Raw genomic sequence first — 17,344 nt, 5'->3', positions numbered from 1 at the left:
AAATGAAACATTTTACAGTATACAATTCTATTTGCAAAATGAATTAAAATTTGTGACATGTAAGGTACAGTTTTGTAAACATGACAGTTCACTAGGCTGTGTGAATTGCTTCAGCAGTAATTACATTTCTAAGTTTTTCCTAATTCCTAATCACTATTTGCTCCTAAATGACTCCTTTCTTACTGATATTTTGATCTCATTGCTTATTTTGTTGTTGTGCTGTCTGGTGTTGACCATTTAAGGACAGATACCTCCTTCAAGTCTTGATTCCTCTTGAGGATTCTTTGTTACACCCATAGTTTTACCTTGCCAATGTCACCTTTGGCTTGCTCAGTGGGGGGTCCAGACTCTGACATCAGTAAAGCTGTTTTGTTACAATGAATGTAGTAAAAGGTGCTACAGAAATAAATTTGAATTCAATTGAACTGGTTTTCATCAGGACTGCAGAGGATTGTGGTTCAGCAAAGATATGCCATTGGGAAAGAAACAGGTCAGATGCTGGTTAGTATTGGTTTTGAATGCTTTAAAGTGTTTTCCATTGGGGAGTTTCTGAAATAAGTGACATCCAGGTGAAGGGATTTGCAGAACTTTTGGAGTTTCTAGAGTGATGAAGCTCAGCAAGGAATGAGAAAGAGAAAAGAGAGAAAGAGAAAGATGACTTTCTGAGCGCACTCAATGATATGCTGCAGCTGGTTTCTGGACTGTGCATTAGTGGAGCCTAAAATGTAATTAAGCTTTTGATTAAGACATACCTGCGCTTCTGTACTTTCTTTGTAATAGTAGAATCCTGCATCTGAAATGAATTTGCAGGATTCCACTGCATTGACCAGTTTCTTAATGACTAATGAGGAGGGTGCAAGAGGATGCTTCCTGAAGTACATTATAATTTCCACATCTTGGTGGTGTTGAGATCCAGGTTGTTTAAGACACAGACACACTAAATTAGGTATATCTGGGAAAGTTCACTATTGGCTCACTCTAGGCTTAATTCTAAAACTAAAATATATATTTCTTTAACTTCACTTGGGATTCTCTGAACCTATGTAGACCCAGAACTAATGTATGCATCTGGTGTCTACAAAAAAGCTACAGTTCAGAATTACAAAATAACTCTATTTAATACCAAACATAGTTTGGAATCTGGAGGGTTCCATACACCCTGGAACATAACATTGTTTTAGTGTGGATGCAAAAGATGCAAAAGATTTGAAATTACCCACAAACCACGGACATACGAGTGAAATTTAGAAAACCTGCTGAGCTTTTTTTTTAGAGTACAGACATCCATTGGGATTTTATACCATGTAAATGTCCTTAAACAGAGATATGGACGCAGAATAACGTTATTGTGAACAGCTACACATAAGAAGAGTTGTTGTATCGTTATAGGCCATTTGAATGAACATAATTTATGGTCCAATACGGTCAAGCATATTTGGTCACAATTCCCATATTTTCACGCGCGAGGTCGAATCTTCGCGGTTACGAGAACTCGCGTCACCATGGAAGCAGTTGTTTTTTGACATAGTGTTTTTTTGATTCCAGACGATGAACTGTGATGAACGATGGTCTGAGAAGAAAATTCCGAGCAAGTCTATGTGTTTACATATACCCAACTTTCAAGATCGTACTGGAATTCAAAAGAGGAAAGTGCTTTTTATTCTTGTTGGAGAACACAGTCTTTGTAAATATCCTAATTGTCAACAATACTGGACAGTGTTGCTTGAACTGTAGCGTTACTGCGATTGCGATTGCTAACCTAGGTTAACTAGCTTAGCTAGTTAGCTAACGGATTCTTTCCAAGTTGAGCTCCTGACAAACTGACTTGGTGATATAGCACCTATCCAACACGCTGCTGAAGTGCGCTAGCTAGCCAACTGGCTATATTGCTTTTCCAAATCAGTCAGTGGATCAATGAGTCTGATCAATGATGATTTATGCGCTAATATCGCCGGAGTTACACGAACAACTCCTTGATCACGAGAACTACCAGAGCCGAACAAATGGGGTAGAAGAGCTGAAGAACATTATTTCAGAGCTGGACTTGAAAACCGTTTCCTCTGACAGTATTGTGGAATTCATCAATTTTTTACGTAGACTTCTGGATGATACAAACTTCAAAGTCTTGTATGGCACTTTACAGGTTATCAGCCTCCTGGTTCAAAACCTGGACTACGCCGTGGACAGACATTATAAACAGATTGTATGTGTGGCCCTCAAAACTTTGGGGGACGCACGGACTGTTCCCCGGAATGAGTACATGAATATTTTTCGTCACCTCATGAGGATTGTAGGTCCACAGAAAGTTTTGGAACTTGTAATAGGACAGCTAAGGCACAAAAATTCCAGAGTCAGAGAAGATGTCATCAACATCATCACAGCTGCTATGCTCACACACCCCAGAAAAGACTTCAATATCCCTAATCTGTGTTCTGTAGTGGCTCCTTATCTTGCAGACAATAAAAAGAGGGTCCGACATGCTGCTCTGGAGCTCTTTGCTGTTTTTGACTGCTGTCTTGACACAGGAAAAAAACAGCTACTCATGAAGGCCATTGACAGGTTGGACTTCACTGGAGATGTGGAGGGACTTATGGCTGCAGTACAGGCACGAAGAGCCAGACATATTCTCCCCCGATTGTCTGCAGATGGTATGGTGGAATACGCACTGGTCATCCCCAAGCCTGGTCAACGGCGAATACCTCAGTTTGGCTCTGGAGCTGACCTGAACTGGGTTATTAATGGAGGGAAAGTTAACAGTGCACAGAGCCACCACACAGAACCAGATTCGGATCGACTGAGTGGCTACGGCAGCTTTGGTTCTCTTACAGATGGCCTCCAGTCACACAAGAGAGTAGTTAGCGCTAGGAAGGCGAAAAACAAGCTACCCTGGGAGAGGTCTTTCCTCCCATGTTTAGTAAACAAGCAGCCTTGCAGTGCATCAAATGCAAAGTTATCTGATAAGGTGGGTGATTACCTCATGAAGTTAATTTTACATGCACACACAGAATTACAAAAAAGGAAAAATAAGGTTAAAAATGAGAGAATGTACTATTTTGAATGCAGCTCCAAACTCAACAAGCTACTTTACCTTTTTTTTCCTTTATGTAGCTGTGAATCTTATTTATTTGTGTTAGGCTACAAGTTGTTTTCTATTCCATATTCCAATTTCCATCAACATTACTTCTTACATTACTGCCCTTCTGCAGACCTGAACTGTTTTGCCTAATGTGTAAGTTTTGAGTCACTTCATTTTTATAACATGACCCCCATTATTTTTCATGTTGAACTGTTTCAGTACTATTTTCATTGTAATTTAGTTGCATAAAATTGCACAATGTCCTGTACATTTTTGTTAAGAAAGCATTGTGTACTGAGCTACAACAGAACAGATGTCTATTTAAAAAAAGGAATATCATGGTTTGCTACATGCTTACTTATAAATGTTCAATAATAAGGGACTGTTTTTTGTTGTTGCTGCTTTAGTTTAGTGTGGAAGATCTCACTACCTCCTTGAGGCTGAATCAGAAAAACTGTGGCACAAACTCTGGTAAGTAAATGTCTCTTTGTTTTCTCTTTGTGTCCTCTATTTTAGATTTGTCCTATTTTCTTACTAGGTTTTCAACATACAACCTATAAATACATGTTGATTTGTATTCCCATGTCTCTTGTGTCTTTTACTGTTTCTGCCTTTACTCATGCTTTCATTTTCACACCTTAAATTAGCAGCTAATTATCTAGCTAATTAGTGTGTGTGTGTGTGTGTGTGCGTGCGCGTGCGTGCGTGTGTGTGTGTGTTAATTTATCTGGACATTTGTCCTTGAACATGCCACCCAGACTTGTAACATGTAGGTCAAGACATGAAATGAAAATGTTAACTCATTGTTAAGTTTTAAATGTGTATGAGTACATGGAATACATTGAAGTGGGTTTCTATCAGTATTCGGACTGCTGCTATTAATATGGGCGTTCTTCAGTACTTTTCAATATTCCTGTACTTTATGGAAAAAAAATTTGGCATCATGAAAAATATCCTAAAATCCACACCGAAGCATTAACACAATGTAGCAGTGTGTGGATTATGAAACATGGGAGTAGTATTTATTAGAAACACTAGAGGAAGTCTGAATTTGAGTGTATTTCATGCTCCAGTACTAATTTTAGCAGTGATATGTTTGTAGATGACTGAGTAGAGCACACTAGAGTGGGCACCATGACCACCCACATGCAGGGTGGGTTTACGGTGAAACACATTATTTGTTGGGCAGTTTTGTTTAGCCTAGGATGATAATGCTTCCTACCATTGATATAGAAGCTTAGTATAATACTGGCTATACATGTATATTGATTATAGTTGTCACTTTGTCATTATTTTAACCCGCCCCAACAAACAAACAAAACATTGTCATGTTGCTTTGCTGGCTTCTGATACCACATCTAGATGGCTGCAAACGCAATCATCTATATAACATGGCTTCTTTAATATGCTGGGTGAAACAAGGCCAGTGTTGAGCTCTGGTGTGCTGCAGCGGTCTGTGTGATGTAAGGAATTTGTGATTTTTACCAAGTCCTATTTTAGTTGGCATTGACATTATAAGACTGCAGGCAAGACTAGACTTGAATCTTTTATTGCAGTCTGTTGATAAAAGATCCCACCTGCACTGTTCAAATCCAAGAAGAGCCTACAGAGGTCTCCTGTAAACAATGTAACCATATGATTAAGTTTTCTTAAAATTATGTTAAAGTCTTTAGTTATAAAATCTAAATTGCTATTGCTCACTTTTTGTTTACCGCTTAGTTGTTTTTTGGTATGCATTTGTAGTCTGATGTGTGCCTATTAGTTACATATGCTGAGCTGATGCTTCAAATTGTCCTCAAGTTTCCTGTTTCTGTTTCATTCTCCAGATTCAGTAGAGCCTTTCCAGCCCGATGCTCCAGGATGGAAAAGAGAGACAGTGGGTAGACTTTGTCGAAGCGGTAGCCTTGGTGCGGACCCAGATATTTTAAAAGCAGCTAATCTCAGTGATTCTGACAGAGGTGACTTGTTGATGTTGATTTTACTTTATTTATATATACAAAATGTAGAAAATAGCACATTTGCATAATTTTTGCAATAGATTTGTTTTGTTGTAAAATATTGCTAAATAGAATAATTGGAATCAAGGCATCACTTGACCATAAACTTCACTCACTGAGTGTCAAATGAAAGGAGCTACTGAACATTATTTGCTGCCAAATGAATAGTCATGGAAGATTCTCTTGAGAATAGATGCTCTTTTCCATACAGGTTTGCCCAAAGCCAACCGCTTGCTGTCTGGTAACCCCAGTGTAGAGCGCACCTTTTCAGTTCCTTCCAATCCACCCCCCCCCGGGTCTTTTCTGCTGCCCTCCTACCCTCTGGCCACTCTTCCGGGAGTGCAGCTGACTCCCACCCTGCCTCGTAGATGCCATGCAAACTCCTCACTGTCCATGTCCAATACATGGCCCAACAAGCGAGATACGATCCCTCGTCACAGGGACCCCAGCTCATGGGGGGATAAAACAGGTGAGGGCATAGCTACATTGCTTAGAAAATGTGTCTTTGTTCAGTGGGAAACTGCCAAAGCATTTTTGGCTCTTCAGTATTTAGCAGTGTCAGAATTAAAAATGAATCATACTGAAATATCAAATTGTATTGAAATGTAAGATTTCAGGATTCAATTTAAAAAAAAAAAGAAACTGAATCATTGTTGGGTCACACATTTACATGAGCTCTACTTAATCTGGAATGGATGTCTTGCTTTCAGTTATTCTTTGTTATATCTTTGTGATATCTAATCACATTTTGAGTAAGAACTTGATAGTTGGTAACAAGGATGCCAATTACAGGATGAAAATGTAAACTGTTTACTGTGATTGTAATGCAGCTGCCTTCACTTTTGACTGGTGTGTTTCTCCATATGTGAAGTACACAGAGGTTGATGTGGCTTTGCCTTAAACTGACACTTTTTTACCACCATGACAGGAGTTTTTGGCTTCACTGGTGCTCCCTGCTACCCTGGAGTGACTCTGTCCCCAGAACAGGAGGAGTTGGTAAGAAAACCCCCCAGGGAGCCACTGATTGGGGTGTATGGCCATGCTGTTTCAGCTGGCCATATGGATTCGGAAGAAAGCACTGAGCCAGAAAAAGCAGCGGTGAGACAATGTTTATTTTGTTTTATTGAACAATCTGCTAATATTTATTGATTCCCTTTACTTTAATCTTTCCTAACTTCAGCAGTGGTTTTTGAATGTGCTGTTGATATGGAATGACTTTGTTGCCAGTTTGACAGTAAAATTTTGATAAAATAACGATTTGATAAGATTTTAATGCAAATTGACTCCTACGTTGCATAATTTCAGTCCGGTCCTCCAGGTTCTGATTGACAGTCTTGAATAGAGATGCTATGTGGTTATTCATGTATGTGTATTTGTTGGAGAGGGTAAAGCCGTTTAGGTTTGCAAGGGTTAAGATGCATCAACATCGTCTGGAGCAGCAAGAAGTTCCGCCTATACAGGGGGAGTGGCAGAACATGCAACGATTGAAGCAGAACTTTAGACACATGGCATTTGACGTGGGCTCAGACGACACGGCATCTCTGAAAGGTAACGGTTGACCTCAATGAATGCTCCTCCTCGTGCTTACTGAGACTCATGGAAGCTCTGTAGTCACCATAGCCTGTTAATCTCCTTCCCATCAGATTTGCAGCGCAACGGTAGTGTTCTAGCATCCACGAAGGCTGAACTCCTGGATGATTTGCCCTCGAGCCCCAACAGCACACACGCACCCAGAAGCCTGGTCAAAAGTTTCATTCGTCCCAGCCCTCCCACGGCTCCTTCCAGACGCATGCTGCCACGACGCCAACAAGCCCCCAGTCTGAACAGAGCATGTCCACCCCTTTCAAACTGCTCTGGTGAGTGTCACCTGTTATTCTGCGCTTCATGCATGGTCACTGCTCTTGAGTAAATAGATTTGCTCTAAACGCTGTATCACACAATTGTGTTTTAAAGGCCCTGCACAGTTGTTTGTTTAAAAATGCAAAAAAACAAAAAAAAACCCAACCATATATATTCCAAAGAATGTTAAATATTCCAGTCACCTTCCTACTATCATTTTTTTAAACCATAAAACGACATTAAAAAGAGTGTTGTCCTTTTACCATTCTGCTGTTTGGGCGTGGACCTCAGAGGATTCATTGACAGCCTCTGTGTGAAAAGCTATTAGGGATTTTGGTCAACAGCAGAATCCTTGCTGTGTTTAAATAGACTAATCAATTAGAGGACACCACAGTTCGTATTTTAAGAATACATTTATAGCAATATCATCTGTGCATTTATTACATATTGATCATGTTTACATTAAAGCTATTAAGGAACGTTAGCTAACTAGCGTATATTCGGCTGGTTAATCAGGTCTAGCTAACAGGCTTTGACTACGCACGGAGAGAGCTAAACATGGGACAGGCAGAGACTGGTGGCAATTTCAAATAGTGTTGGTGTATCATAACGTTATAAAAAATACATTTGTTGACCCAAATTGCACAAAATTAGCAAACGTTTGCATGTACTAACGTTTTGTTATATTTTCCATTACTTGCTACGGTATTGAATAAAGTGTCGAATGAAAACAATGGCTGTTAATTAATATCAAAGACTTACTAACTTATCAATATTACCTCCAGTAAGTGTGGGGAAAGGTGTTGTGTTTCAGTTATAGTCGGCAGGCAAATCTAGAGCTGTATTGAGCTCAGTTTGCAAATTATTTCACAGTAAAATGCTTGCTACAAACTCTTGTATTGGGTGTCACTTAGACCCCAGAAAGAAATTTGAGCAACCTTGATTTGGTCTTGTTTTCTGGAATAAAATGTAGAGTAACCCTTTTCCCGTTTGTATACAAAAACTGAGCATTTGTATGTACATGTCATCTCTGTTCCTTGAAAAGAGCTATGTGCAGTGATTGAAGTGTAGTAGGGTCAGTTGATTTCACAGTTCATGTATATGCAATATTACATAGCTTATGATTCCCTATAGTCAATTAGTGTTATCTGTGACATCAAAGATAACACCACATAAAGTGTAAGTCCTAAATAGAAGTTAGGCGGTATAGAAAAAATAAAACAATTAGAGGTTGTTTTATGCACTCTACAATGCCCAATAACTACTGAACTGAAGCAGAAGTATGAAGATAATCACATACTTCCAGCTAATACAACATTTTGAGTAAGGAGAAAAAATACTGTGCAAGGCCATTAAATGTAGTTGGCCATCTTGAATAATGTTATGTTTTGCAGTCAAGTTGATTTGAAACAAAGTTGAACTGGTAGCCCTAAAATAAGTAGTCAGTTTGTTTGTGGTGCGGTATTCCTCTTTAGATGAACTCACACCAGGAACCCCCAGGAAGAATCCCCATGAGCAGCTGGCTTTGCGGCCGTTCTCTAAACCGGACCTTGCTGTCACTCAGAGCTTCAGACTGCTTAGCTCTGATGACTGGTAAATCTCATACCTGTAAAATTATGACGCATTTGGCTAGGGTCAAGTAAAACAGTTTAGTAATTTATGATTTTCTGCATATATGATACATATGCTTAGAAATTAGTAAAGTGATTTTATCACTATCACTTTTTTCCTTTTGTCCCCTCTTTCATAATCTTTTTTCAGTTATGATAACCTACTTTTACAGTTTGTGTTTGTCCAATATTTTCATACAGGGAGAAGAAGATTGATGGCCTGATACTCATGCGTAGTTTAGCACGGTATCACTCTGATGTGCTTAGTAGTAGGCTTCATGATGTCTGCCTTGTTCTTAATCAAGAGGTAAGTGACTATATCTGCTCACTATTGCGTCTGACTCCTTGTAACTTCCTGTGAATCTGTCTGATTCCTAAAATTAACCTATAATACCATTAAATTTTTTGTCATACACCATCAGCCTATGTTATTGAGACATTGCTGCCAAAAACTACACAGATCTTTCAGTAAAGTTAGTATAATGCTTGAAATTATTATAAAAATAATTTTCATCTAAGGGCATTTTAGATGCCATATTTAACTGTAATAATGAGTGATGAAGCCATTTCTTGGCATAACACAAGCTGGAATGTCTTCCTTCCCCCAGGTTCAGAACCTACGCTCTGGAGTGTCACGCGTGGCGGTGGTGACCTTGGGAGAGTTGTACTCTGGCCTGCAGAAAAGTATGGACCAGGAGGTGGAAGCTACAGCCAAGGTCCTCCTCCACAAAGCAGGAGAGTCCAATGCTTTTATTAGGCAGGATGTGGACACAGCCCTGGACTGCATGGTGCAGAACTGCACCCCCACCCGAAGCATGAACGCTCTTCTCGCTGGAGGACTCGGGTCAGTTAACTTGCAGTTAGCTTTCAGCTATAGCTTTCATCTAGCTGCAGCAGTCAAGAGGCCAACAAATGAGAGCGCTTTGGCTGCTGTTTGCTATTATTTTCACTTATCCTTTGGTGTTTCGAAATGTTTTTTGGCATTGGACAGTATTTTTGTTGATTTATCCTCTTAAAGATTTTTTTTAAAGCCATCAAATAGAATAGGATAATTTGATTATGCCTTTAGTTCATAGATAAGTGTATTAAGTTACTTTAAAGATGAAAGAGTTAAACATTGCACTGTATACATTGACTAGATTACTACATATTTGTTATTATGTCATACTTTTTTGAGTGCCTTTAAATATTTCCTTCTCTTTTCTCGTTTGTGTTCTCCTCAAAAGTCATTTGAATGCTGCAGTAAGAAAGTGCACTTCTCAGCATTTGGCTACTTTGATAGAAAAGATTGGCGCTGACCGCTTATTGTCTGGGACAAAAGGTGTGACTAATCGAATTCTACCTGCAGTCTCCAAATTGGCGCAAGACTCTTCCCAAGAAACCAGGTTGGTACCAGGATCAGATGGAAAACTATCAAAGCTTTTCACATGCCCAGATAGTAATCTTTTGGTTTATTCTTTTAGTCTCCCAACTATGACACTCTGAAGTCAGCAAATGCAGCTAAATTGTAGAGTAATAGAAGTTTTTTAGACACAGAGTGTCTTGGCAACTGGAATTGTGTCCTGGTAAAATAAATATACTAATAAATATTGGACTCTGCTTAATTGTAGTAAATGTAGTAGACTGGTACAATTTGTTGGTGTGCTGTGAGTCACCCTTAAGTTCCTCCCTCATGGTTCTCTCATGGGAACGGGGCTGTTATTTGTCTCAGGTACTTTGGTCGCCGCATGCTACTGTTCCTTTCGTCTCATCACGACTTTGATAAGATGGTGGAAAAGTACATCCCTACCAAAGACCTGCCCACCATCAGGGCCACTGTCCTCACTCTGAAATCCAAGGTGACAATTCAGCACATATATTTGTATATATGATTAGGATTTTTAATTCCATTCAGCCACTATGCTGTAAGCTTACTGACTAAACAAAGCTTATTCACTAAACTTATTCACAGTATTAGTGAAACCCACCTCAGAGCTGACAAGGTAGACAAATGTTTTAAACAAATACTAAAGTACAGAGCAGTGCAAGGCACCACACATTGTACACAGCAGTATGTATATACAGCAAATATATTAAGCCAAAATCATATATTAAAGATGTCAGTGTACAAAAAGATGAGGCAATACAGTTGTCTCCTAGTAAATAGTTTGTGATCTCCCATTATAATAGTTCAAATATTGTATTTACAGTAAGGTATAGATATTGCACAGTGCAGTCCCAGACCCAGTAGTTAGAAACAAAGTATGAAAGAACATTTGGTCTTCATTATCTGGAGAGTCATCACCCAGTGATGCTGATGTGGATTTAGGTCCCGGGTGAGAAGCCTCAGGATACCCCTTCAGCTCGAGGCAGGCGCTATATCCCTTGCGGTGGAATGAGGTATGCCTCCTCTATAAACCGTCAACCTCAGATTGTCAGCAGGTGAATTTTTAAACAATCAAAGCAAAAAACATGAGTTCCTATTGAAACTGCTTTAATCTTTCTACTTTTTGATGGTGATTATGTTGTTGTTATTGTTGTTGTTGTTGTTTTAAATTTATTGTAACCACATTAAATTTCTTTTTATTACAATAAACCAATCCTTACATTTTCTCTCTTGTTGTGTGTGTTCAGCAAAGATGCCAGCAAAGCACAGGTCCACAGCATTGCAGACAAGACCAAGTACATCAAACAGCTTAAATACACAGACAGGACAAGGTCCAGGTGTGGGATCCTCCCAACTGTACGTGGCGGGCCAAACCACATGACTCGCGGGAGATGAGCGTTCTGTGACACTTATTGCCAAGGTGCTATTTAAACAGACTGTGAGCACACAAGGGGTCACTGACTTATGGCATGAAGCTGAACTCAGAATCAGAACAGAATGACCTCAGCAGCACTCTAGGAAGCCAATCTGATATATTCAACACTTGCTGTCTGCAGAGATGCTGAGAAGTGCTTTGCCAATTCTGTTTGATGTGTTATGAGTTATGCTTAGAGTTATGATGCCCACAAGCTGCTGTCATTTGAGGTGCATTAGTGCTGGAGGACAGGTGGAGTTTAGCAAGTAAATATGGTTGTAGCCATATTATCAACAAGGATAATGGAGTTGAGCCTGTGCAGACTTTGCTAAGATGTTGTGTATACATTTGGCTGTCAGCTGGGCCATGCACTGAACTGACCAAGTATTTTTTCTTTAACTGGAATAAAAAAATGTAAATGTTTTCAAGAATAACACGCTTCATGTGATGTTTTATGGTTTATTGTTTAAAAAATTAATGATATAGAAGTCTATTTTGGTCATGACATCAGTATGGTAAAAAATTAAATACTGGAATTAATTAAAAAAATTAAATACATGGAACAGGATAATCACAACATGATTATACAACAAATTTAATTTATATATCCAAAATGTATTAATTTTATGAGATACAATCTAGTAGTTCCTTTCTGTGATATGAAAAATATTTTGTAAAAGGGTGCTATCTGTTGTAGTTACTGATTCTTATTTTCACTTCTTATATATATATTCCTGTTAGATCATATAGAAAATTGGTCATTGTTAGTATGGCATACTCCCTTGTGTAACCCTTTTCTTTGACACGCCACCCAGCACAATATCCTTAGATTCAGCCTTAACCTTTAGGTCCTTATATGTATTGACACCCACAGTATAAGCTGTGCAATGACTGATAAATTATTTTGCTTTATACACACTACTCCAGTGTGACATTTATTTCTGTGTTCCTTTCAATAAAAAATAATCACATCATTGTGGTACAAAATTTCTTCAACAAAATTCCCTTGCTAAACAAGAGAATTCATTCTAAAAATGTGGATGATGGCAGCTGTCCCTAAACATTGTCAATTCACATCAGAGTGTAACTGGCAAACTGTCAAGACTACTGCAGCTACACATTCTTCTGTTTGAAAATGTGTGAAGATGATCACTGTAGATCATTGAGGCACCTCTATCACTGCAGATCAAACTGCCACTGATTTTACCCCTGATTTCCACTACCTGAATGCACAGACTTTCATTCTTAAAAGGAATGAACTGAAACAAAATGCTATTTGAAAAGAATTATTGCTCATACTCTGGGGAGCTCAGATTAGATTTTAGGACATTCTCATTTACAAACAGTCTATCTATTTTTCTATTTTTATTTTTCACTATCTCAGGAAATTGCCTATGTTTATAAATGCTTACAGCTGATATCTGTCATGAACTGAAACAAAAAAGGGGTCAATCTGACATTTTAGAACTTGAAAGTTGTACAATGGATAAGATAATGTTGTCTTGACATCATGCTCAGAACAAAGAAACAGTAACCTCCCCAAGAAGCAAGAAACCTCCAGCATACACTTCCAAAAGGGCTCAGTAACTGGCAAAAGTGGCACAGTGACTTCTGTTGAGCTGTAACTCACAACCGCAAGGGCCTCTGTGAATTATGACTGCAATCTGAAGCATTAGTGCCTTTAATCTCATGAAAAAGCCTTAGCAGCACGCAGCCCATTGGCTGAAATAAGATAACCCAGCGCAACCTGGTTTTATGTGATAAAGGAGCCCTGACAAACAGAAACACAAGGTGTTACCTTTTTGGGCACATGTATGAAAAGCATGTGCAACGCACAATTATAAGTCAAGTTGAATCCCTGTGTAAAAGGACTGGGAAAAGTGAAATATATACTGGAGAGTGTGATGAATAATTAGGATCTTCTGAGTCTACCATATGGCACTTCTATTAACACTTATAATCATATCCATATTCTGCTATACAGTATCCATACGATGAGGGGTGGTGCCTGTGGTAGATTATGTTATATAGTTGTGCCTATAGTATTTGATTTGCTCCCCTGATAAGCCTTGTAATCCTGGAAATCCCTGCATTGTCATTTTAGTCACTCACTGGGAAGAGGCTGAGTTTTGTTAGAAGTTACAAGAGGTGGGTGTGGATTGTTTTACTTAGCCTTTATTGTTCTGCCAGTTCTGCCAGAGATTAAATCAAACAATATCACATGTGATATTGCTTTTATACAACAGTTCCACAAGTGCCATTTATTAGTTAACACTAATAATCTACAATATGTTATGATTTGTTTGTTTATTTACTAATTTATTTGGTTCTGTCAACACAAATAGCTCCGCAAATGGACTGGTACTGAACTGTCACCAAACAACACAAACATTTTCCCATAGGTTGCTACTTTGTGGAGGTTTATGTTACCACAGGCCGGCTACTTTTATAATGTACATTTATCTGCATGTTCCCATTTATTGTGCAAACAGAAAAATATGAGTCTGTTGACAAATCATTTGATGACGTGACTCTGATGAGATAACAGCAAATGTTACAATCTAAGATAGATAACAATTGTAATTAAGGGTTAATAAAATGCACTTGTAAAGCAGAGTACCATTATACTCTATATCAGCACTCATGAAATCTCTATCGTCTAATCAAAGAACTAACTGTTCTATAATAAACAATATCATTGGATTTTAATGTTGAGCTGAGTTTTGGTCTGTCTTGTTCTTGTTACTTTTACTTAATTTTCACAATAATACACACAACCATTTACATGGAACTCCAATTTCATTGTGCCAACCCTTCCGTTTTTGCACAATAAAAGATGTCTAAAAATGACCGCAACACACATTCCAAAGTCATAAAAAATATGTGATTGCGCTGGAAGTGACAGAGTGTACCTGGAGTCTCATTCAACCTCTTTCTTGATATTCTGCTGGAGATGCTTCCGAATTGACCTGTAAGAGGATAGAAACTGTCTGGGGGTTTATGAAACAGCCAGTGATAGAATGCATGTGTACATGTGTTTTGTATGAGAGAGAGATCGCAAGAGAGAGATGTAGAGAGATCTGGCTGCTTGCCCAGATTTTGGATATATAGCCTTAATGTTTAGCAGACACATTTAGGCCAAGATTTGCCACAACATGACAACAAATATGCCATGACAAGATTGGTTCATTTAGGCCAAGGCTAAATCTGATCCTGGCATTTCATCAGCATTTCTCCTGTGATATTTTATAGTGACACTTAATAAGGCTTGTAGAAATACAACCACCCAGAACCTTCAACTTCCCAAGAATCATTTTATATAATGTGAATGGTTAGTGGCTTTCATGGCTATGCAGAGACAATGGAAAGACCGTAGGTCCACCAAAAGCTTTAATCAGCTACTTTGGGTGGACCCACTTGCACATGAAAGCAGTAATTTAAATATTCAATCCATTAACTGCTTTATAGTTATGCAATTGTCTCCCCTCTATGATCACCACATCTGTCAGAGCATTTTCCCCTAGTCCTGTCTGAAGCAGAGCAGAGCCCTGATCGATGCTATTGTTTTTTGGGCAGGCTTTAGCAAGTGATTGCTGTCTCTTTACACGCTTCTCAGAAAAGACACGTTCTTTGTCTTGTGTTACTCAAAGGTGGTTCTGTGTGCTAAAACAACATCTTGACCTTTCAGCGATGCTGCCACACTGAAAAACAGAAGGCCAAGAAAAAAACAGCTTCTATTCTTAGACTCTCTGGCACTCTAAGTGCTTGCTGATACCTTGCTGACTGCAGTATTTCCTACACCTTTCCAACTGAGAGGCTCCTGAACTTGCAGCACCTCTGTCAATTAATCAATTGCATAACAAGAGTTCATCCACTCTATAATTGAGGGAGATACCCCCTCTAATCATTAACGCTCATCATTACAAAGACCATTAGTGTAAGCTGATGAAAAATTACTATTGGTCCTGATCAAACAAGGTTTCATAGACTTTAATGAGCACAGCAGACGCAAGGCTACACTGGGGGTCTGCAGCCTTTTGTAGTGCTTTTATTTTTAGGACTCATGTAAGGTGGTGCATGACCACCATGTGCATTGTAAGCTGTTGCCTTGGAAACAGGAGAAGCCATAGCACTGGCTGTGCAATGTTGCATCATTCATTGTTATAGCTTTCAAGAAAGCCCAGGTTGAGGAAATCATACATTCAAGCTTTAATGCATGCTTTCATACTAGTGCATAGTCCCAAAAAGCATTTGGAAATGGATGACAAACAGTGGCCACTGCATCCTCCTTAAGCCCAGAAAGCAAGAAGAAATTCTGAATATTGCAGCTAAGAAACCAATTTGTCAGTAGATCCAAATTTGGAAGACATTTCATGCCATGTCTGGTGTTCTTTGCAGTGATGACCAGTCTTACCTAAGCATTTCATTATTCACTGCTGATTTCCAGATATTTGTCACCTGGGATGCCCTACAGTGCTCCTTGCAGTCATAAGCACAGTTGCCCAATGAAATTCATTCAAACCAAGCTTCATTCAGCTAACTGACCTCTGGAAAGAAAAGGTGATCACAGCAGAGTACAGCTAGAACAGAGATAACCATTCTCAGGTCAGTTCAACTTCACAATCTCTTACCCTCTTTTGTACCAGGCCACATTTAAAGTGAATAAAAGTAAGAGGTAACTTGGCATCATTTGGTAGCAAGATTTGTTAACCACTAGACTGATTAAACTGTGCTTTATGTGCAATTATTTCTGAGGATACAAAGCACTCAAATAATCAGAATTTTTTGATGTTCATATTGTCTTCTATATTAAAGCAATTAAAATGTTGGTGGACTGATTCCATTTTCCAGCACAGTAATTTAGCCTTTATGTACTTATTCATGTGGAGCCAGACTATGATAAATCTCTCTCTCACACACTCACTCACTCACACACTCACTCACACACACACACACACACACACACACACACACACACACACACACACACACACACACACACACACACACACACACACACACACACACACACACACACACACCCCACATAGCAAGTCATATGATACAGGACAAAAAAAGGTGCAGTAATTTTCTAATATGCAGTGTGAAGCACACTCTACGTTACCATGAACATCACAATTCCCCCTACAATTTTTTGCAATTTAAAAAAATATGCTGGGTGAAGTGATGTGTAACTCTGGACACGATTCAAAGTAAACAATGCTTCGTCATGCTTCTCCACACCAGCCACTCCCCCACAGCAAGGGATGTTGGTGGCAGGGGACAAAAAAACCAGAGTGGTTTAACTAAATCCTTCTAATTGAACAGAATATACCACAGCAAAATTCGATGAAAGATGCAGTTCTTTTATTACAGCTCTTTTACACATGTCCATATTGAGAAACATGTCATTTTAAGTCTGCTGGCCTTAATATTTTATACATGGATGCAGCAGCTGGGAAGAGAATGTTTTTGTCAGTTGCTCTTCAGTTGTCCAGAGAGTACAGACAGCACATACCCTGGAACAAATGCAATTTCCCTCTTCATTAAAATGATTGTTTTTTTTTATTATTATTATGCCAGAAATGGTTTCCAGCAACATGCTTTCCTTTCTCAAAACTGTGTTTGGACCACTCAAGGACCTATATTCACCCATTCCTCAGGCTATTTAAGTCTTTTTTTTTTTCATAATCTTAATGCATATTCCATATGCAGGTTGTCAAGGTTCAGATGGCTTCCTGGACAGCAAAATGAAGGTTAAATGCACATTTATAATCAGTATGGAATAATGCATTCCATTTTGTGATTAGCGATAGACGTGGTTATTTTTACTCCATCCAGATTAATGAGGTCCATATTCTTATTGGTCCAGTTTCCCTAGAATGTTTGCATTTCTCCAGATTATTTGTCTTTGTATTGCTAATCCTAGCAAGCATTGTTATTATTACAAACTCAGCCTGTATTTAATCATTTTTTATTCATTTAGTCTTTTAATCATCTTTTCTTATACAGACACATACATAATAAGAGATATGCAAAATG

At 38.7% G+C, this 17,344-nt stretch overlaps 1 protein-coding gene across 1 annotated transcript; it reads left to right on the top strand.

The window, feature by feature from the left end:
* The first annotated feature begins 1,927 nt into the window (after nt 1–1,927).
* On the top strand, nt 1,928–11,283 carry LOC145655521 (TOG array regulator of axonemal microtubules protein 1-like). Its single transcript, XM_081709048.1, has 15 exons — nt 1,928–2,962; nt 3,484–3,547; nt 4,903–5,034; nt 5,285–5,619; nt 5,831–5,843; nt 6,002–6,169; nt 6,451–6,621; nt 6,717–6,929; nt 8,388–8,505; nt 8,724–8,829; nt 9,131–9,366; nt 9,749–9,907; nt 10,234–10,360; nt 10,831–10,943; nt 11,136–11,283. Exons 1-15 carry the CDS (start codon nt 1,928–1,930, stop codon nt 11,281–11,283), a joined length of 3,138 nt encoding a protein of 1,045 aa, XP_081565174.1.
* The last annotated feature ends 6,061 nt before the right edge of the window (nt 11,284–17,344 follow it).

The sequence above is a fragment of the Electrophorus electricus genome, unplaced genomic scaffold, assembly GCF_041902795.1.
Source record: "Electrophorus electricus isolate QZ-2024a unplaced genomic scaffold, ASM4190279v1 Scaffold27, whole genome shotgun sequence".
Lineage (NCBI taxonomy): Eukaryota > Metazoa > Chordata > Actinopteri > Gymnotiformes > Gymnotidae > Electrophorus > Electrophorus electricus.
This window is presented reverse-complemented; position numbering and strand designations above follow the sequence as displayed.